The sequence below is a fragment of the Entelurus aequoreus genome, linkage group LG03 (genome assembly GCF_033978785.1).
Source record: "Entelurus aequoreus isolate RoL-2023_Sb linkage group LG03, RoL_Eaeq_v1.1, whole genome shotgun sequence".
In the NCBI taxonomy this organism is placed as follows: domain Eukaryota; kingdom Metazoa; phylum Chordata; class Actinopteri; order Syngnathiformes; family Syngnathidae; genus Entelurus; species Entelurus aequoreus.
The window spans coordinates 57,343,832-57,366,079 of NC_084733.1; the positions used below are offsets into that span (position 1 = coordinate 57,343,832).

General features: G+C 42.2%; 1 protein-coding gene across 1 annotated transcript in view; it reads right to left on the reverse strand.

Moving 5' to 3' along the window:
- LOC133645928 (uncharacterized) overlaps window positions 1-17,075 on the reverse strand; it is a 46,276-nt gene extending 29,201 nt beyond the window's left edge. The window contains exons 1-5 of the mRNA XM_062040857.1: window positions 17,021-17,075; window positions 14,569-14,845; window positions 7,497-7,632; window positions 6,590-7,296; window positions 6,477-6,489 (exon numbers count right to left, since the gene is read on the reverse strand). Of these exons, the coding sequence (XP_061896841.1) occupies window positions 6,477-6,489; window positions 6,590-7,296; window positions 7,497-7,632; window positions 14,569-14,845; window positions 17,021-17,075 (1,188 nt within the window). The remainder of the gene's footprint in view (window positions 1-6,476; window positions 6,490-6,589; window positions 7,297-7,496; window positions 7,633-14,568; window positions 14,846-17,020) is intronic.
- Window positions 17,076-22,248: the final 5,173 nt, after the last annotated feature.

A 22,248-nucleotide genomic window follows, 5' to 3' on the forward strand; every position in this document is an offset into this window, starting at 1 on the left:
GCTCAAATGACGAAGATGGCGTAGTATCTTACTTCATTTTATAAGGTTGTTAAGCCCTTTACAGTTAAAACTAGTAAACTTAGTACCACGCCCACTGGATGTCACTGTTCGATTAGGTTGGATCATAGCGAAATGCAAGCATTAAATGTACGGCACACAAAAATGTAAATCTGTGGCAGAACTAAAAAAAATAAGGTTTGATTGCCTGATTTTGTATTATGTAGGAATACTGTGTTTGTATTCCCTGCTGGAGAAGCACTTGCATTCAGAAAAGGAGCTACACTTTTATGTTCAGATGTCAGTTTCACTCAATAAAACAAAATGTGGATTGCTACGATCATGGTTTAATTGTCAAATATGTTTGGTAATTAAATCTGTGATATTTCAACCTGAATAAGAAAAACATACAAGTAACTTTCACCCACTAACCCTAAAACTCTTGCAAAAGTATCCCTCAACAGGGTGCGCGCATCATCCCCCTTTACAAAAACAAACTATTACGCCTCTTCTGCTCTAAACAAGTATGAAGATACAAGCTGCACAGTAGGCACCGAAAATGTGACATCTCGTTAACAAATAAAATGCACTAAGGTAAATTTTTAATTAAAATTGACAAAAAAGAAAGAAAACAAATCCTAAATAAATAAGAGAAGAAGAGGCTGTATAGTTACAGCTTACTAACAAAAAGATGAAAAAAAATACATTAAAGTGCAAAAAAAGATTTAATGCAGACCGATAAAAAATACTGTACATCTATAGTATTTAAAGAAAATAATGTATCCCCTTATAGCCATACAAATATATGGACACATATATACACACACTCAAATAGTAGTCGTTCTAACTAAATGAGCAAAGAGTAACCGTAGCAACAACAATACTGCCTAAATGAGGTAGAACAATAAGGCAAGATTTCCATATACTCAAATAGTAGTCATTTTGACAAAACGAACCAAAGGTAAAAAGCAACAGTATTATCTGAATGAGGTAGAACAAGTTTGATAAATAAATAAAGTAACACATCTTACACTCCTAAGGCCATGTCTACACTAAGTCATTTAACCCCTTAAACGAATAATTATTTAGCCTAAGCCCCGTTTCAGCCACGCTAAACCAGCATTTAAGGTCCCCCTCCTCGGACACATTTTTACACTGGTAAGTCAGCCGTGTAATTCTTGAATCTCCGGCACTTAGCTTTGTATGGACTCATTGATCATTTACAAAGTGAGTTCGGAGAGAAAGTGATGCCTGAAAGACCCCGACCACACAGAGGGTGACGTCAGAAAGACCGCACTCCACACAGGAAGCGACATCAGAAAGAACGCGCCATAGTCAGCTTCAGAACAAAGATGGAGGCGGATCATCTAGACATGCCCGTGTTTCTCCTTCTTCTACATGTACAGGCGCTTTTGGAAATCACAAATCAATACCTTAAGAGAAGGCAACGGGCAATTGTAGCTATTTCGGATACAACACTTCTCAGACGGCAAGAGAACTTTCAAATGTCCGGGTCAGCTGTGAGTCTATTTACCGAAAAACTTGGTCCCTTCCTCCTGTGGATGTGATACAGGCAGTGTGTGACTATAAATATTGCTTTATGGATGTGATGAGGTGGCGACTTGTCCAGGGTGTACCCTGCCTTCCGCCCGATTGTTGCTGAGATAGGCTCCAGCGCTCCCCGCGACTCCAAAGGGAATAAGCGGTAGAAAATGGATGGATGTGACAGTGAAATGGCCAGGCAGCGGGCATGATGCCCGCATCTTCCCTAACTCCACCATTAGCGAGCAGCTGAAAGATGGAACCATCCCCTCGTGACCAAAACAACTGCTGGAAGATGAAGATCCGTTCCCTGTTTTTCTTTTGGGCAACCCAACTTATCCCCTGACACGGCGGAGTCAACCCACAACAACAATACTTTGGGTATTCTCTGTCTAGATTAATTGTTGTAATTGTTGTAAAATGTTCTTTATCACATTGTCTACTTTCTCATGCTGATTAAAGATTTGATTAATTTATGATGGGTTTCTTCCCACCTCCAAAGACATGCACTTGGGGATAGGTTGATAGGCAACACTAAATTGGCCCTAGTGTGTGAATGTGAGTGTGAATGTTGTCTGTCTAGCTGTGTTGGCCCTGTGATGAGGTGGCGACTTGTCCAGGGTGTACCCCGCCTTCCGCCCGATTGCAGCTGAGCGACCCCGAAAGGGATGCGTGGTAGGAAATGGATGGATGGATGATGGCTCAGGTGTGATTCACTACAATAGGGCCCCACAGCACACTGGATTCTAGTTCATTGAAATACCACAACACTGGATATTGTTCAAAAGGAGATATAATTTAATTTAAACACTTGCACACAAAACACAGCAAACAAATGTAAAATGCACAGCAAATGATTTACAATATAGCTCTTTTAAATAACTTCACAGTGAAGTAAAGTCATCTACTGGGGAGATAGGAGCAGATGGACGTTCATGTAGGTTTTTAATTTTTTTGCGCATGCGTTCTAGGTCGCGTTGCGCCGGCGGACGGAGGGGGACGGGGGTCTTAAACGGTGGCATTGTTGTGTATGGACACGGATAAAGTTAGGTGTGATTTACCCTGGATAACCTTATCCGGCTTAGAGTAAACGGGGCCTCAGATGTGTAGTCATCAATACTGGCATGCCTCTCAGGTTAAGTCCAGTGTAACTCCCGCAGTGTCGCCGGGAAAAGAAGACAGAACGTCACGTTGGGACACGAATGGAGCCACTTCATCACCGCAACAAAGGCGGCCCATTTCCGAGCTACAGCTGGAGTGAAGTTGAGAAAAATCGAGGTCATCTTGCCTGTATAGGAGAGTGGGAAGCTTCGTCAGGCCAGTGCAGAATCTAGTTACAGACAGGAAATAAATTCACCCGAACAACAAGTGATCGAGAAGATTCGCCATCTTTGGGTGGTGGAGCCCGATCCAACATGGGCTTGTCGTTGAGTTTCAGCACATCTTGCAGAAGCCGGGCCGTAAACGCAGTCGAGCGCGGGCCTTTACAGCCCTCAGGAAGACCCATCACAAGGACACTATTCCACCTTGAGCGACCCTTCAGATCGTCACACTTTTTCGTAAGGAAATCCACGATAGTAGTTAGCTTTATAATGCTAGCACGGAGGTCAGTTACCTCGGTAGCATGAGCATTAACAGAGAGCTATAAACTGTCAATGTCCTCACCATGGGACAAAAGTTTGTTCTCAAATGGCTCCAGAGCAGCTGCTATCTCCCCTCTAACTGAGCCTGAGACAAAGGACTCAAGTTTACCGAAAATATCAGTGCGCATTTTGTCCATCATCTCCTTTCAGTTCTGCAGCAGGGTTGAATCGGCAACAGATCTTTCCGGTGAGTCAGGCTTCTGAGAGACCCGAGGCTTGTGGCCTGGTTTACTGTCAGATTTCCCTTGGCCAGACATCGCAGAGCTCACATTTGAAAGGAAACAATAAATTGTGCAAAACAAATGCAATTTGAAAATAACAGCTGAAATTGACAAAAAGTGCTATTAAAATCTATAAAAAGTCATATTCCCATGGAGGCCCTGCTAAACATGTCCTATACCATCACTGCTCAGCAGCCACCCCTCATAAATATGATTTTTTAACAATAAAACAAATTCCTGCAGTGCGTTGGTGTCTTGTCAAATTTTGTATTTTGTAGGAATACAGAATTTGTATTCCCTGCTGTAGGAGCACTTGCATTTTATGTTTAGATATCAGTTTCACTCAATAACACAAAATGTGGATTGTTACGATTATGGTTTAATTGTCAAAGATATTTGGTAATGTAATCTGTGACATTTAATTTTTATTTATTATTATTATTTTCTTTGCCTTTTGGTTCGGGATCTTTTGGGACTGTGCGACAAGGGGTGGCACTTTCGTGACTTCTGCGGTGCTTTTTTGTGGGCTTCTGGATTTAATCAAATCAAATCAACTTTATTTATAAAGCACATTTAAAATTTACCACAGGGGTAGCCAAAGTGCTGTACAATGGGCAGGTTAAAAATAATACGAGAACCGAGCAAACACAACACAACACAAACAGAACACGATAAAAAATAAATAAATAAAATATAAAAACATAAAAACAGGTTCACAGCAGGTGTGTTATGGGGCGCCATTGCAGGATGGGTATCACTCAGTGTTAAAAGCCATGGAATAAAAGTATGTTTTTAAGAGAGATTTAAAAACAGGAAGAGAGGAGGCTTGTCTAACACCAAGAGGTAGGTCGTTCCAGAGCTTGGGAGCAGCAGCGGCGAAAGCTCTGTCACCTCTAAGCTTCAGCCTTGTGTCCGGGACCGTCAGTAGCAGCTGATCGGCTGATCTTAGGGATCGGGTGGGGCAGTAAGGCTGAAGGAGGTCGGAGAGATATGTTGGCGCGAGGTTGTTTAGACATTTAAAAACAAATAAAAAGAGTTTAAAATTGATTCTGTAACGCACAGGGAGCCAGTGAAGGGACGCTAATATAGGGGTGATGTGCTCACGTCTGCGGGTCTGTGTTAGCAGACGAGCAGCAGAGTTCTGCACAAGCTGCAGGCGGGCGAGGGAGGCCTGGCTAATGCCTACATACAGGGCATTGCAGTAGTCTAAACGAGTCGAGATAAAGGCGTAGATTAATTTCTCGAGATCATGTCCTGATAGAAGCGGTTTCACTTTCGCTATTTGGCGTAATTGATAAAAGCTTTTTTGTACGACGCTGCTGATTTGTTTTTCGAATTTAAAATCTGAGTCGAACTTTACCCCCAGGTTTGTGACACAGTCGCTGAGATACGGGGTCAGAGTGCCGAGGTCAACGTTGAGGGAGGGGGAGCGACTTGGACCGAACAACATAACTTCTGTTTTGTCTTCATTTAGGCTCAGGAAGTTAGCTGAAAGCCAGGCTTTGATGTCGTGCAGGCAGTCAATAAGACGTTGAACCGTCTTATTTTGTGCCATGGGGAAATAAATCTGGCCATAATCGGCATAAAAATTAAATGCAATATCGTACTTCCTAAAAATAGAACCAAGGGGGAGAAGGTAAAGCGCAAATAAGATTGGGGCAAGGATTGAGCCCTGGGGAACCCCATGTGGTAAAGGAGCTGTGGAAGACATAAAACTGTCTATTTTTACACAAAAACTCCTGTCAGTTAGGTACGACCGGAACCAGTTGAGGGCGGCGCCCTTAATGCCCACACAGTTCTCAAGACGAGTGATTAAGGTGGCGTGGTCGACGGTGTCGAAAGCAGCAGACATATCTAAAAGCACCAGGACAACATATTTACCAGAATCAGTTGACAGGAGGATATCGTTAAAAACTTTTAAAAGCGCTGACTCTGTGCTGTGGAGGGCTTTAAAACCGGACTGGAACAACTCAGTGATACCATTATCCTCTAAGAAGGGCAACAATTGACTGTAGACAACCTTCTCTAATATTTTAGAAATGTATGGAAGATTAGAGATAGGTCTAAGGTTAGAGAGGATAGAGGGGTCGAGGCTTGGTTTTTTAAGTAGAGGTCGTACCACTGCATGTTTAAACTCTACTGGAACTATTCCAGAAGAGAGGCTACTATTGATAATGTTAAGGACACATGATCCAATAGTAGCAAGTACCTCCTTAAACAGGCGAGGTCGGAGGGAGTCTGCAGGAGAACCAGAGGGCTTCATATGACTAACTGTGTCATTTAAAACAGAAAAGGACACCGGCTCAAACTGATGGAAAACAGAAGAGAAATTCAGTGGAACAGAAGGGTCATATGAAGGCTGAGATAAACTGGCTCTAGTTGACACAATTTTGTCAGTGAAAAAATTGAGACAATTTTCACAGAATTCAAAAGAAGCATCAAAACCAACAGATTTGGAAGCATCAATGACAGTGTTAATAATTTTAAACAGAACTCTGGGGTTGTTATAGTTAGAAGATATAATCTGAGATAGATATATATTCATCTCTGCCTTTGCAGTCATCTGAAAGGAAAACAGGCTTTCTTTAAAAATGGCAAAGGACACACGCAGCCTGTCTTTTTTCCATTTTCTCTCTGCCATTCTACACTTGCGCCTGGCAGCCCGAGTGACGTCATTCAACCAGGGCTGAGGTGTGGCTTTAGAGCGGCGGCACTTGAAAGGAGCGATCGTGTCCAGTGTTTGTAAACAAATAGAGTTGAACCCAGAAACCAACTCTTCAGTATTCAAACATACAGAGGCTGCAGAATTATCCTCACAAAGAGTCGGAAAAATTGAGGAGAACAGAGCAGGAGACGAAGAATTAAACATGCGAGAGCGTTGAGGAGGAGCGCACAATTTAACCGGACACTGAGTGGGAATATCAAACAGAATCGGCATATGATCAGAGAACACAGCGTCGCAAATGTCCAAATTAAAAACACACAAACCATACGAGAGCACTAAATTGAGTGTATGCCCGCGTTCATGTGTGGAACCACATACAGATTGTACGAAGTTAAAAGAGTCAATTACATTCAGGAAGCTCCTGGGAAGCGAAAAAATCACCCACAATAAGGACACGATCATATTTGGGCAGGATTTCAGCCAGAAATTCGGAAAAGTCAGTTATAAAGTCTTTGTGGTACTTGGGTGGTCGGTAGACGACGACACACAGGACGACATCAGAAAGACCCAGTTCAAACATGCACAGTTCGAAGCTTGAAAAGGAGGATTGCACGCGGATCTGACGGCATTTAAAGTCATTTTTAAAAACGACTGCTAATCCTCCTCCTTTTCGGCCGGACGACCGCGGAGAATTAAAGTAGGAACACTCCGGAGGCAGAAGTTCATTAAGAGGGGCGGACTCACCGGCTCTCAGCCATGTTTCCGTCACACAGAGGAAGTCCAGTCCGCGGGAAGTGAAGAAATCTTTCAGGATAAAAGTTTTGTTTGTCAAGGATCTTGCGTTCACAAGACCGAACCTGGCGGGGGCCAGCACGTCCAAGGCCGCAGCTAATCCAGGTGGGGCCCGACACACAGCCCGCAGGTGGCGGGAATCCACCCCGCGCCTCCGGGGGCGGGGACAGCAGGAGCGACGGCGGCAAGCCTCTTCCTCCAAACCAACGATAGGAACAAGCCAGGAACCGATGGGATCCAGCGAGCGTGGGTGCAGGAGGAGACCGGATACCGCACCATTCCTCCTTCGGGAAGCCACGGGAAGCCGGGCCAGGAGTGCCCTAACTTTCACCAGCTGGCCGCCACGTTTACCGCGGCGCCGGAGACGCTTCCGCCGGGGGAGAGGAGCCAGGGGGCGGGAAAGGAAGGCAGGAATCCGGCCAGGTGAAAAAGATGACTGGGACGTCAAAAAACCAACGTCAAAGTTCATCATATCAGTGGGAGAGGGGCAAAGATCCAACAGTGTTTGGCGGTCATACACAAGCAGTGAACTGACAGAGACGAAAATAGACGCAAACAACACAAAAACAAACAGAGCTGACAGCGAGAGACGGCGGGCCAAAGCACATACTGGCGCCATCTTGGAAATTTACCTACCCGGGAGCCTGTTGGCCGTGGGGACCAGCTGCTCGGTCTCTGCCACACCGGAGTCCGTTTGGAGAGAATGGAGTAGAGAAGATGCGGATGAAGAGACAGGGCTGCGGAGCTGGCACTGGGCGCCGGGCCGGACGGGCTTCACGGTGTCTTGGTTGAATGAGCATGTATCGGACGCCTCGGTCTCCTTGGACGCATCCTCGCTCATCCATGCAGACTACACTGGCTGAGAATTAGTGGGCGGCCGAGGGTGGCATCGGCTCTCTTGGTTGCTTTGTAGGCTCTGCTCCTGTCTCTGGCCATGCTCCCCTCACCCCAGCAGACGATGGCGTGGAACACCGCAGAGGCCACCACAGTGTGTGTGGGTGTTGAAATTATGTTTTTGTTTGGTTGCTTGTCTATGCATGGTGCAATTGTGTGGGTGCCTCACCTCCCAGGGGGTGAACAGGGGGACGGGTCAAATGCAAAGGACAAATTTCGCCACACCTAGTGTGTGTGTGACAATCATTGGTACTTTAACTTCAACTTTTAATTTAAGTCTGTTAAACACTTCTTAATTGAGGACCATCAACCAGAACATTGTATAAAAGAATATACACAATATTTCCATCTGCCAGAAAAAACGTCCTATTCCTTTTCCTCAATCGATGTACGAGCATTTACTTAAGTATAAATATCACATTACCTTACAAGACAGTTTTCATTGTGTTACTTAGTAAGACCGGTTGTAACGCATGGCTCTATTTTTTCTGAAGCCGGAAGTTTGTGATTGGTTTGAGAAGAGTGTCTTGAGGGTGTGAAAGCCCACCGTCTTTCCTTTCTGCTGATCTTTTATGCCTTACTAAAACAGTTACAGTAACAATCTTCATTTTATGATATTAATGCATTAAAGTAATCTTAACACAAAAGTGGAGCTCAACCTATCTCTCTGAATGCAAGCTCGGCTGCAGGTTGTTGCTCGACTGCGACGTCTAACGGCGGTCCATCCTTCCATCTTATTTTTTTTACGGTTTGTCCCTCTCAAGGGTCGTGGGGAGGCTGGAGCCTTTCCCAGCTGCACTCAGCCATAAAACAGGGTACATCCTGGACAAGTCGCCACCTCATTGCGTGGCCGACACAAATAGACAAAAATAATTTAGTCTTGTCTTGAGAACTTGCTATGGCTTTGGACTTCGTGTTTCCATAATGTACCCTTTTTTTTGTCCATTTCTGCTTGCTATTTTACCGCTTGTGGCTCATCATCAAATAGTGAACAAAGCCACATTTTCCCGCGCTATGCAACGTCCCAAGGGTCAAAAAGCACAGGTGTGCTTTAATCGCGTGTCAAAAAAAAATTGCTGTTAAAAGGATTTATAGTCAATGTGTTATTTTTGCGTTAACTTTGACAGCCCTACTTTTTACACAAGTGCTATATATAATAACGTAACCATCAATAAGTGGCATTTCTTCCTATGCTGAGAAGAAGAAGCAGATGATATTCATTGAATTACAGAAATAAATAATCAAAAAACATGAGTGAGTGTGAGGCCGACTTGGTGAAACAGTTTGAGCATAGTACTGCTAGTCTGCATCATACGGAAGCAGAATGAGTCATAACACCAGCCAAGGAAGTTAAAATAATATCTTAACGGGGGAGATGCTTTACCAGGGTCTCTGCAGGTTTCAACAAGTCAAATTTAAGACATTTTTAAGACCACAATAAAGAATACCATTTCACAACCCTCCAGACAAAATAATACAAATACATCAAAGAAAATCAGACGGCCCAAATTAATTGTAAGTATATGAATCCATTCACTGCTCTTTCACATTGGAAAACAAAGTGGTTAAACTAACTAAATACACCAGAAGCCTCTCTATTGTAAACTAATTGAACAATTATTAGCTAACATCATAACAGCCATTTTTTAGATTTGGGATGGATGAATGGCCACATAACTGTTTTCTTGCAAAAGCTGCAGTGAGCTTCATATTAAGTATTTTCATGTAACGACAACTAGAACGTCAGCAATGGTAGAGGAAAGCACAACAATATATTTTATGTGAAAGGGACTGTTAGCATCTCTGCTAAAACTAAATTGAGCAAACAGATAAACACATCTACAGTACTACTGTATCTGCACAAAGTTGTGAAAAACAGAGTGAAGACAGAGCGATTGTCTAAAGAGAAAGAAAGCAATTATGGCTTGCAAGCCTCAAACATAATTTGGATGTGAATAATATGAAATGAAGTGAATTATATAGCACATTTTCTCTAGTGACTAAATATGCTTTACTTAGTGGAACCCATTATCTATATATTTAAGCTACATTTACCCAGTGTGGGTGGCACTGGGAGCAGGTGGGTGAAGTGTTTTGCCCAAAAACACAACGGCAGTGACTAGGATGGTGGAAGCGGAAATTGAACCTAGAACCTTCGAGTTGCTGCCATGGCTGCTCTACCAACCGAGCCATGCCATCCCTTTCTGTGACTTTTTAGAAAACATATGCTTTATTGAAGCATGTCAATATGACATTCGCTAATCTTTCTTGCTTTCCTCACCTCATAAACTGAGTTTAAACACTAAACAGACAATTTTATAGCTTTTAATGTCAGTTGCTGTTTAAACTTGGAGAAAAGATTAGGCATGAGAAACTGACCTGAAATTATTGGAATAAATTATAAAAATTATATTTACTGCTGTGAGTACGCTATTACCACAGAGAAGTTAGTCTGTGCTTACTGTATGTAATAGTATCAGAATCAGAATCAGAAATACTTTTTTAATCCCCGAGGGGAAATTCAGATTTTCAACACAATCCCATTCAAGATCAGACAAACATTACAGGGAGACAGAACAGGATTGCTGACGGGTCTGCCAACTTCCGGCGCCCCTTACAAAACAGGTAAATGTTGGGGCTGGGGTGAGAAAAAAAAAAAAAAAGTTTAAGCCTGGGCCCCTGCAGAGGGGGTCCAGGGGGTTCATCCGCATCTCCTCCAGTCTCTCCAAATGAACTCTGGTGTGGCAGAGACCCTGCAGCTGATCTCCATGGCAAAAAGGCTCTCGGGAGGCAGATCCAGGAGTTCACAAAAAAGCACCGCAAAAGTCACAAAAGTGCCACCCCTTGTCACACAGTTCCAAAGGGTCCCGAACCAAAAGGCAAACAAAAAACACGTATGAAAACAAGAAGGAAACACCAGGAACACAAAAGGATGACACAAGAGCACAGAGCTCCTGCCAACAGCAGGCACTACAACGGAGCAATCTTGAAAAAAAAAAAATATACATATGAGTCCACTAATAAAAATATCGGCAATTGGTGCCACTTTACCCACATAAGACTCTTTTAGGGGGTCAAGTTGAACTTTGCATATTGTGCAAGTGTTTGTGGGGTTTCAGCACCTTTTGTCACGGACTTATCCTGGATTTTTGACTTTTACATTTCATTCACTTTCACCACAATGTTTACAAACGTTTCCCTCCTCGATGGCTTCACATCTGGGTCCTAAACACTGTATACGTTTCCATCTACCGGCAACAAACATACATTGAATTGATCGTTCAAATGGTTGAAGTTGCACTTACCTATCTTATGGAAAGTATTTGCTTTGATGTGGGTTTTTGTTAAGTTTTCTCCACTGCTATGCTAAATTGTAACCACACACCGCTGCACGCAATTAATTCTGACGAGGCAGCACAGGTAGCCTACTTTAGTTTGGTTTTGTAGTTACGTTATAGAATTCTCAAAAATCAAAACATTTAAAAGCAAGACTGAAGTTTATGCATGTTTTTTTTAAACACACGTAAATAGATTAAGACCTTTCAAAATCATATTCAAGACTTTTTATGAGATTTTACGAGCATTTTAAACATTTTAAGGCCTTAAATAAAAATTACTGTTTATATATTTTAATAGAACTGTAAAACTTAATGCATGCAATTAATCACAAAGCATTATTGCAATAATCACACAATTTATTTTGACCATTGATGCTCCTTTACCTTAACGACAGATGCTACCTGAAAATTCGGAGCAGGTTGTTATACGTTCAGTGATCAGGTCAGTGCATACCAGTGACGTGCAGTGAGGTTTGAGATTGGGGAGGCACTGACCCACTAGTCAGATTTACAAACGTACAGTATGATGCTAAGTCACTGACTCACAAGTCAGATTTACAAACATACAGTAGGATGCTAAGTCACTGACTCACAAGTCAGATTCACAAACATGACAGTATGATGCAATGGCACCGGCTCAAAATCACAAAAACACACAGTATGATGCTAGAATAAAACATTTCAACACACTTAGCACACAATTAACACAGCAACTGCAGAGCAGACACTGCACCAGGGGTCCCCATACTTTTTGACTCGGGGCTGCATTTAAAAAAAAAGATTTGGCTGGGGGCTGGGCTGGGCTGTGTGTGTGCATGTGTGTGTATATGTATATATATATATATATATATATATATATATATATATATATATATATATATATATATATATATATATATATATATATATATATATATATATATATATATATATATACTTATACCTCATGCACTAATTGACTAAAAGAGTGTGCACTTGCCGCACGCTCGCCCGACACTGCGGCGCGAGCGCGATGTCACGTTATCGATGGGAAAATGCATTTTAGACAATATGATTTGCCTGAGCGGCTAGGAGACCCCAAGAGTAACAATCGGTAGAAAATAGATTAAGAAGGACAAAAAAAAACTTGAGACTCCCCGCAAACCAGATTTTGGATGCTGACGGGCCATATTCAGCCCGCGAGCCATAGTTTGGGGACCACTGATCTAAACTTTTTTTCTATACTTTTTTTATAATTGTAATATTTTTAGAATGTGTTTGTTCTATTTTTGGCCAAAGAAAACAATGTGAAGTTGTCTTTGTTTTGTAGTTTTAATGCCATTATTTTAATAGTCCGGCCTGCGTGTGCACAGATTTCCTTCCGTGCGGCCCCGGAGCTAAAATGAGTTGGACACCTTTGATGTACAGTATATGTAACAGCTGCAGCAAAAAAAAGGGCAGCATAAAATAGAGAGTAGATCCGGCAGAAAATAGACATTAAAGTTAAAGTTAAAGTACCCATGATTGTCACACACACACACACACACACTATGTGTGGCGAAATTATTCTCTGCATTTGACCCATCACCCTTGATCACCCCCTGGGAGGTGAGGGGAGCAGTGAGCAGCAGCGGTGGCCACGCCCGGGAATCATTTTTGGTGATTTAACTTGGGATGATGTTTGATAAGAAATTATCGAGTTCGAGCCTATTATCGAATCCTATTATCGAATCCTCTAATCGAACCGATTCCTTATCGATTCTCTTATCGAGTCCAGATAGGTTGTTGTATATGGGAAAAAAGGCACACAATATTTGGTTTAACAAAAACTCACTTTTATTATATAAGAAAAAAATAAAATCTAATAAATAAATAAATATTGACTGTTACCCCCCTAAAAAAATAAAATAAAATAAATAAATATTGACTGTTGTTACCCAAAGTACATTAAGTGGGATTTTTAAGAAAAACAAATATATACAGTAACACAAAAACAACCTGTCTCTGTGATCACTATAGGTGTATAAATAATAATATAGTGTTAAATAAAATCAGTCCCTTGGGCACAAAACTGAAAATAATACAGCTCTCCAAAAAGTGCAATTCTGCTGCTATTTGACATAACTGTTTCTTATGATGCTTTAACATTTTTGCACTTTATTTCTTTATTGAAAGAACATTCTATGAGAAAAGTTGTTTGCAAATGTGGTTACAATGCTAAAAAATGAAAAGTTAAAGCTAAAAAAAGAAATACACTTTATTGAGTTAACATTATTTCTTTATAGGGGGAAAGATGTGATGTTATGAGCTAGGAATATAGCAACTCACTACCCAACATGCAACGGGAGTGACGAGCATGCGCGGTAGCCCCGAAAAGTGTTGCATGTTGTCACGTAAGAATGAGGTTATGAGCACGCTGTGAAAGTAAACGTCAAGAACTCAAAAAAGAACATTCTATGAAGAGAAAAGTTGTTTGCAAATGTGGTTACAATGCTAAAAAATGAAAAGTTAAAGCTAAAAAAAGAAATACACTTTATTGAGTTAACATTATTTCTGTATAGGGGGAAAGATGTTATGAGCTAGGGAATATAACAACTACACTACCCAGCATGCAACGGGAGTGACGAGCATGCGCGGTAGCCCCGAAAAGTGTTGTTGCATATCGTCACCCGGCAGCTAAGAATGAGGTTATGTTATGAGCACGCTGTGGAAGTAAACGTCAAGAACTCAGCCAACACGCCTCGTCTGCATTATTTATAATTAGATAGACAACACATATACAGTGTGATTTTGTTTTGTTTACAAGGAAAGAAAAACAAAAGTTAAAAAAGGGAAATGTCATATATGTATGTGCTGCGGTTGCTTTAAGAACGTTGCGAAAGCTGCCGTAAAGGAGGTGCGTTGCTAGCCTGGTTGCTATGTTTCCGGTTGGTCGTAAAAGTGTTCGTCATGTGTTTGTACCCTGCTCAAATCTCTCAGTAAAGTTATTCATTGGATTATACCTTTTGTTTTGAACTTTATTACACCTTGGAGCGCTTTTTCCCGTCCATTTTTTTCCTGCTTTCGCTATCTGCGCCTAATGACTGAGCTACGTGACGCCATTTCTTGTGATGTCACACGGGGCATTTCTGGTCGGGACGGGATTCGTTCCGAGGGATTCGAATAAAAAACCAACTCTTTTTCTTTACTATAGTGGTCTCGATAACGGGTACCGGTTCTCAAAAAGGGATTCGAGTCCGAGGACTCGGTTCTTTTCTTATCGAACAACCGGGAAAACCGGTTTCGAGTATCATCCCTAGATTTAACCCCTAATTCCAACCCTTGATGCTGAGTGTCAAGCAGGGAGGTAATGGGTCCCATTATAAACAAAGAGAGGTAGCTAACATAGAAGCGGTCGGACAAATAAAATAAAAAACTTGAGACTCCCCGCAGGCCGTATTCTGCCCGCGGGTCGTAGTTTGGGGACCCCTGCACTAGACAGTATATCTTACCTTTACTAGTAAATGAAGCCCATTCGCCTTTCCTTCTGGATGAAGATCTCTATGACTTTGTTGTAGAAGTCCTCCTTTTTCTCTTTTTCTTTGAGTTTTAAAAGTCTTTCTTTCTCAATTGAGGTCCACCTCCACTCTGACAAATCTGGTTGCATTAATCTCCTTTTAATGTCATTTCTGATCACATCATCTACTGCTTCTATCAAATCATTCTGTATTCTGTTTGATGTGCCAGTGAACACAGTGGATGTTTCCAGGTGTTTAGCTAAACGTTCATCTTTCTCTGCATAAGAGAAAGATGACAAATTTTCAAGCGTTGACCGGTCCGCAGTTACAAAAAGGATGGGGACCACTGGTCCAGAGGACACGACGTCCACAGTTTCTAAAAACAATTTGGAAATGTGGACCCGTCAGACCACAGAACACTTTTACACTTTGCATCAATCCATCTTAGATGAGGTTGGGCTCAGCAAAGCCTGTGGCCATTCTGGGTGTTGTTGATAAATGGCTTTCGCTTTGCATAGTAGAGTTTTAACTTGCACTTACAGATGTAGCGACAAACTGAAGTTACTGACAGTGTTTTTCTGAAGTGTTCCTGAGCCCATGTGGTGATATCCTTTACACACCGATGTCGCTTTTTGATGTAGTACCGCCTGAGGGATCGAAGGTCACAGGCATTCAATGTTGGTTTTGGGCCTTGTACAGTGATTTATCCAGATTCTTTGAACCTTTTGATGATATTATGAATCGTAGATGGTGAAATCCCTAAATTCCTTGCAATAGCTGGTTGAGAAATGTTGTTCTTAAACTGATCGACAATTTGCTTATGCATTTGTTCAAAGTGGTGACCCTCGCCCCATCCTTGTTTGTGAATGACTGAGCATTTCATGGAAGCTGCTTTTATACCCAATCATTAACCTGTCGACCTGTGGGATGTTCCAAATAAGTGTTTGATGAGCAGCTTTTTTGAAACATGTTGCAGGCATCAAATTCCAAATGAGCTAATATTTCCAATAAATAACAAAGTTTACCAGTTCGAACGTTAAGTATCTTGTCTTTGCAGGCTATTCAATTGGATATAGGTTGAAAAGGATTTGCAAATCATTGTATTCTGTTTTTATTTACGATTTACACAACGTGCCAACTTCACTGGTTTTGGGTTTTGTCCCTGTTTTCTGGGGAGCTAAATAGTTACCTTATAGGATTGTCCGAATACCAATATTTTGGTACCGCTTTATTTTGATACTTTTTAAAATTAAGGGGACCACAAGAAAATGTCATTATTAGCTTAATTTTTTACATAATATCTCATGATACAGTAAACATACGTTTTTTTATGGAACCAAAGAACAATTTTGGCATTAAATAACAGTGAACATACTAGACAACTTCTTCTTCAGTAGTAAGTTAGCAAACAAACACTTTTAATTTGACTGCTGATGTATGCAGTCAAATTTATTATTGTTATTATTTATTAAATATTGTGTCATTTTACATGTTATATCTACACTTCTGTTAAAATGGATTAAGCATTCATTCTTCTATTGGTTGGATACTTTACATAAGTTTTGGGTGATACTATACATTTTGGTATCAATCCAATACCAAGTAGTTACAGCATCCTACATTGTCCATAATTAAAGTTCTCCTGTGTCCAGGGACATATTTCCTGGGTTTATAAATAATAAAAAACAACAAAAGATTTTGTTATAGTAAAAAAAAAATAATAATAATGTAATCATTGTAGTATCGCCTATATACAGCTTATATACTTGGTATCATTAGAGTCAATGTCTTAGTAGACCAGGGGTCTCAGACACGTGGCCCGCGGGCTAATTGCGGCCCGCGAGACGTTATTTTGCGGCCCGCACCTTAATATGAAAATTTAATGTTAGTGCGGCCCGCAAGTTTTATATGAATGGCGCTTGACAGCGTCATACTTGCCAAACCTCCCGATTTTGGGGGTCTCGGCTTGGTTGGGACCCACCATGACCTTGATGTCCCCCAATTTTAATCAAATTATTAGTTCCCACAAGCATACATATCTCACTCACACTACAGTACACACATCAATAGGGACTGGAGGTCGGCTGTAATGGCTGACCTCCTAATTTTAACTACACAGTAGACACTCTGGGGGCCTTGTACACATGCATGTGGGGGTTGGGGTTCAGGAGTACGGCGCACCCCTCATTGCCTCCTCGGCCGGCGCGGGTTGCGGGGACTGCGGTCTGGTGGCCTGCCACTACCGGGCAGAGACCTCGCTGAGGGTGTGAGGCTTTTATTAATTTATTATGTATTATTTTTATGATATATATATATATATATATATATATATATATATATATATATATATTTATTTTTGTTAATTATTTTTAAAATTGTATTATTTATTTGTGTGTGGCGTCGCGCGGGTCTCGCTTCCTGTTGGGTGGGTTCCGTGCCCGTGTGGCCCGACCTTGCGCTGTGGGGTCTGTGGTGGTGACTTGATGCGGTGGAGGCGCGGCCCCCATGTCTGGTCTAGATGCTGTGTCTCGGTTGTTTGGGCGGTGGTGTGTTTGTGCGGGTTTGGTTTGGGGTGGTGGGGTCTCTTGTTTGCTTGTTGCCGTTTGGGCTGACTGGTGGGCTGGCGTGGGCTGGTCTCTGTGATCCTGTTGGCGTGTGGTTGCCCTTTCGCAGTTTTTTCGATCACTTTGATTTGATCGAGGGGTGCTGGCTGTCTGGGGGTATTGCAGCTGCTGTTTCTACTGCCGTTTGTTTGTGGTGTGGGCGCCCGTGGCTGCTGGGTCTGGTGCAGGGGGGTGGCTGATGTTGTGGCTGGTGGCCGTGCGTGCACATGGTGGTTGTCGGGGCTGACGAACTTGCCGACTTCATGCTCGTTTATTGTCGTGTTGGTTGGCTTGTCGGGTGTGGGCCTGGGCTGCCCTTGCGCCCTGCCGTGCCGCCGTATTTTGTTGTTTTCTTACTGAACCGAAAATGAACCGAACCGTGACCTCTAAACCGAGGTACGTACCGAACCGACATTTTTGTGTACCGTTACACCCCTAATTATATATATATATATATATATATATATATATATATATATATATATATATATATATATATATATTTCTGGGGGTACGCTCTGGGCCTGCTTGTCGGGCGGGGGTTGGCACCTCAGGCTACTGCATCCGGACTGCGTGTCTGGAGCTCCTGGGTCCCACCGACCATCCCTTCCGAGTGCCCGTCTTGGTTGGAGCCTGCTGGGTCTAGTCCCCGCATCTATTGTAGTGGCTTGGTGCTGCAAGGTATTCCGAGATGCTGCGAGTCGGCCAACTGCTGGGGTAGTGACCTCGTGTGTCAGCATGTCTGTGATCTTCTTTTAATTATTATTTTTATTTTTTTTATTAATTTAAAAAAATATATATATAATTATTATTATTATTATTTATTTTTTAATTGATTTATTGATGTATTTATTTTTTAATATATTTTATTAATGTTAGTTATTTATTTTACCCCCTCCCTGAGGGGGGAAACTCGACAGGGTGGTTGCTGGTTGTTCCATCTCCATTGTTGGGGTCCCTGCGGGTGGTTCCCGTGGCCCCAAGCTGGGCGGTCCTGCTGCAGTCGGCTTGGGTGGGGGTGGCGGGCCGCGCCGTGCTCTCCGGGGGTGGGGGGTTGGCTCGTGGGGGCCCTGTTGCTGGTGGGGCGGGGGCGGTCTTCCCGTCCGGTTGCGGGAAGTCTTTGGGCCCCCCGGACTGGGCGTCCCGCCTTTCTGCCCGTGTGGGGTGTGGTCTCTCGCTGGCTTGAGGTCTGGCTGTCCCCTGCTTCTCTCGTGCCTTGTCCTCTGCCGGATGCATCTGTCTGCAGCCTGCCGCTGGCTCCTACGGGCGGAATTGTGGGCCTAGCTCTGGGGTTTCTGTCGCTGGCCGGCCTGGCTGCGTGGGGCCGGTGGTCCCTGGTTCCCTGGGCACCACACCTGCTGTTTGTGGGTTGGGCTCTCTGGGTGGCTGGGGCCGTACTCTGGCTCACACACACACTGGGAGTCAAATATATTGTACATACAAATACACATATACGCACATAAACACAGTTATTCATGCATACATACATACGTACCTACGCTCCCACATACATACACAAATATACTACATACCTACATACTCAAAGTTCGTACATCCACCAGACATTCACTGTACAAACATACATATACACATACTGTACATATACAAGTACATATACATACATACGCTCATGCACATAATCACGTTTCATCAAACATACAAACCCCGTTTCCATATGAGTTGGGAAATTGTCTTAGATGTAAATATAAACGGAATACAATGATTTGCAAATCCTTTTCAACCCATATTCAGTTGAATATGCTACAAAGACAACATATTTGATGTTCAAACTGATAAAACTTTTTTTTTTTGCAAATAATCATTAACTTTAGAATTTGATGCCAGCAACACGTGACAAAGAAGTTGGGAAAGGTGGCAATAAATACTGATAAAGTTGAGGAATGCTCATCAAACACTTATTTGGAACATCCCACAGGTGAACAGGCAAATTGGGAACAGGTGGGTGCCATGATTGAGCATTTCATGGAATCTACTTTTATACCCAGTCATTCACAAACAAGGATGGGGCGAGGCCCACCACTTTGTCAACAAATGCGTGAGCAAATTGTTGAACAGTTTAAGAAAAACCTTTCTCGACCAGCTATTGCAAGGAATTTAGGGATTTCACCATCTACGGTTTGTAATATAATCAAAGGGTTCAGAGAATCTGGAGAAATCGCTGCACGTAAGCAGCTAAGCCCGTGACCTTCGATCCCTCAGGCTGTACTGCATCAACAAGCGACATCAGTGTGTAAAGGATATCACCACATGGGCTCAGGAACACTTCAGAAACCCACTGTCAGTAACTACAGTTGGTCGCTACATCTGTAAGTGTAAGTTAAAACTCTCCTATGCAAGGCGAAAACCGTTTATCAACAACACCCAGAAACGTCATTGGCTTCGTTGGGCCTGAGCTCATCTAAGATGGACTGATACAAAGTGGAAAAGTGTTCTGTGGTCTGACAAGTCCACATTTCAAATTGTTTTTGGAAACTGTGGACGTCGTGTCTTCCGGACCAAAGAGGAAAAGAACCATCCGGATTGTTATAGGCGCAAAGTTGAAAAGCCAGCATCTGTGATGGTATGGGGGTGTATTAGTGCTCAAGACATGAGTAACTTACACATCTGTGAAGGCGCCATTAATGCTGAAAGGTACATACAGGTTTTGGAGCAACATATGTTGCCACCCAAGCAACGTTACCATGGACACCCCTGCTCATTTCAGCAAGACAATGCCAAGCCACGTGTTACATCAACGTGGCTTCATAGTAAAAGAGTGCGGGTACTAGACTGGCCTGCCTGTAGTCCAGACCTGTCTCCCATTGAAAACGTGTGGCGCATTATGAATCCTAAAATACCACAACAGAGACCCCCGGACTGTTGAACAACTTAAACTGTACATCAAGCAATAATGGGAAATAATTCCACCTGAGAAGCTAAAAAAATGTGTCTCCTCAGTTCCCAAACGTTTACTGAGTGTTGTTAAAATGAAAGGCTATGTAACACAGTGGTGAACATGCCCTTTCCCAACTACTTTGGCACATGTTGCAGTCATGAAATTCTAAGTTAATTATTATTTGCAAAAAAAAAAAAAAGTTTATGAGTTTGAACATCAAATATCTTGTCTTTGTAGTGCATTCAATTGAATATGGGTTGAAAAGGATTTGCAAATCATTGTATTCCGTTTATATTTACATGTATCACAATTTCCCAACCCATATGGAAACGGGGTTTGTATATTAACGTTGTTGCCCTAGGGTAAACTGGGTAACACATGGCACACTGACAAAGCTTAACCTAATGTTTCTATAACAATCTACAAGGTTAATATAGGTTGCTTATCTTTCTTCCCCTCCATTTTTCTACATTCTTTTGTATCTCTAGTTATCATCACCTATATGTATTGTTGCATTTGAACAACTGTATTGTTGATAATAAAGGTAAATTATTGGTATTGATCATTATCAATAGCGCTATTTCTATTGGTATTTGTATTGCTACATTTGTTGTGTAATAATGCTCATTGTCATTTCTGTATTATTTATTTAGCTAATTGCTTCTTTCACTCTTACCATCATATTTGTACATATCGTATTTGCTGATGTTGCTCTATTGTTGTTGTTGTGTTTGCTGTTGTCGTTTTTGTCTCTCTGTCTAATTCCCCTCTTGTCCCCACAATTTCCCCGTCTTCCTTTTTTTTCTCTTTCTATCCCCTCCTGCTCCGGCCCGGCTGTACCAAATGATAATATAAATACATTTAATAAAGTCTAATACAAATAAGGCAACAAGAGAAGTATCCTACACTTCTCTTTTGTAAAGTAAATCTGAACAGCCGATATGGGCATCTACATCAACTATATGATTTGCCTGAGAAGCTGGACAGGACAAAAATAAAAAAATAAATACAATTAAAAAATTTAAAATTAAAATAAGAACACCTCTCCAAAGTGCCACTGTTTTATATTATTACATAATGTAAAACACCCCATATTGTACCTTAATAGCAATCTACAACACATACAACCACTGCGAGTCGACAGTGTTGTTCTTCTTTTTGTTGAGTGGTCCTTCTTTAAGAATGTCACAAAATATTACCATTACTATGAGCAGTTTTGACTTGTACAACAATTGCAGAATTCAAATTTTTAGTTACATTTAGCAACAAATGTAGCAAACCAGAAAGTTTTACATAAATGGTGGATGTGTTTATAACATAATCCTCCACCTGGCTCAAAATGATCATTGACCTTGCACAACCAATCCTCCATTTTTAGAGAGCAACATCAACACAGCTGGACACCCTTAAACTTTGTGTGTTTACGTCTGTTAGCTACCTTTCCAACTTAAGGCTAAAAATAGCATTGGTGCATCCGGCTGGGATGCGAACATTGCAGCAGTCATCTTTCCCTGTGAAGGACACAACACTGTCTGAAGTTTTAGGAACAGGGAGAATGGGGGGGGGGGGGGGGGGGGTGAGGAAGCAGTGACTACCGTGTGACAAGCGCCCTGTTCCTTCCTCCCAGGCCTGGGAAACAGGAAGTGCTACACACAGGCATTATTGTGACGGAGGGGAAATACAAGGTCCTCTAAAATAAGAGCCCCAATCTGGTTGTCAATGACAGGAGACTGTCCTCCACAGAGACCCCCCACCACTGCCACAGACACCTCCACCAGTGATGAATGTGGCACTCATATTTTGTGACCATGTGCAACGATGAAAGTGGAAACATTTTGTTACACTACAATGGCCCCAGCATTACACTGCCTGAGTAACGACATTTCAAAGAGTTAAAGGGGCCATATTAGGGAAGTTTGTGTTAGCAGACGTTGAGGAGGAGCTGGTTGCTAAGAGAGATGCAAGGCTTTGTAGTGGGCTGCCTCCTAGTTAATCAAAATCCTTCTTTATTGGTTTCATGCTTTCAAGTAGACAGCTCTGGAAAGGGCCCACATCAGGGCCCATGGCAGCCTATTAATTGGCAGAGCAGGCTGCAGCCGCGTCCTGCTGTTTGTTGTCCGTGCCTTGTTTCCATTCCAGATACCCCTACCCCTCCTCATCAGGGAAACATTTCAGCATTGT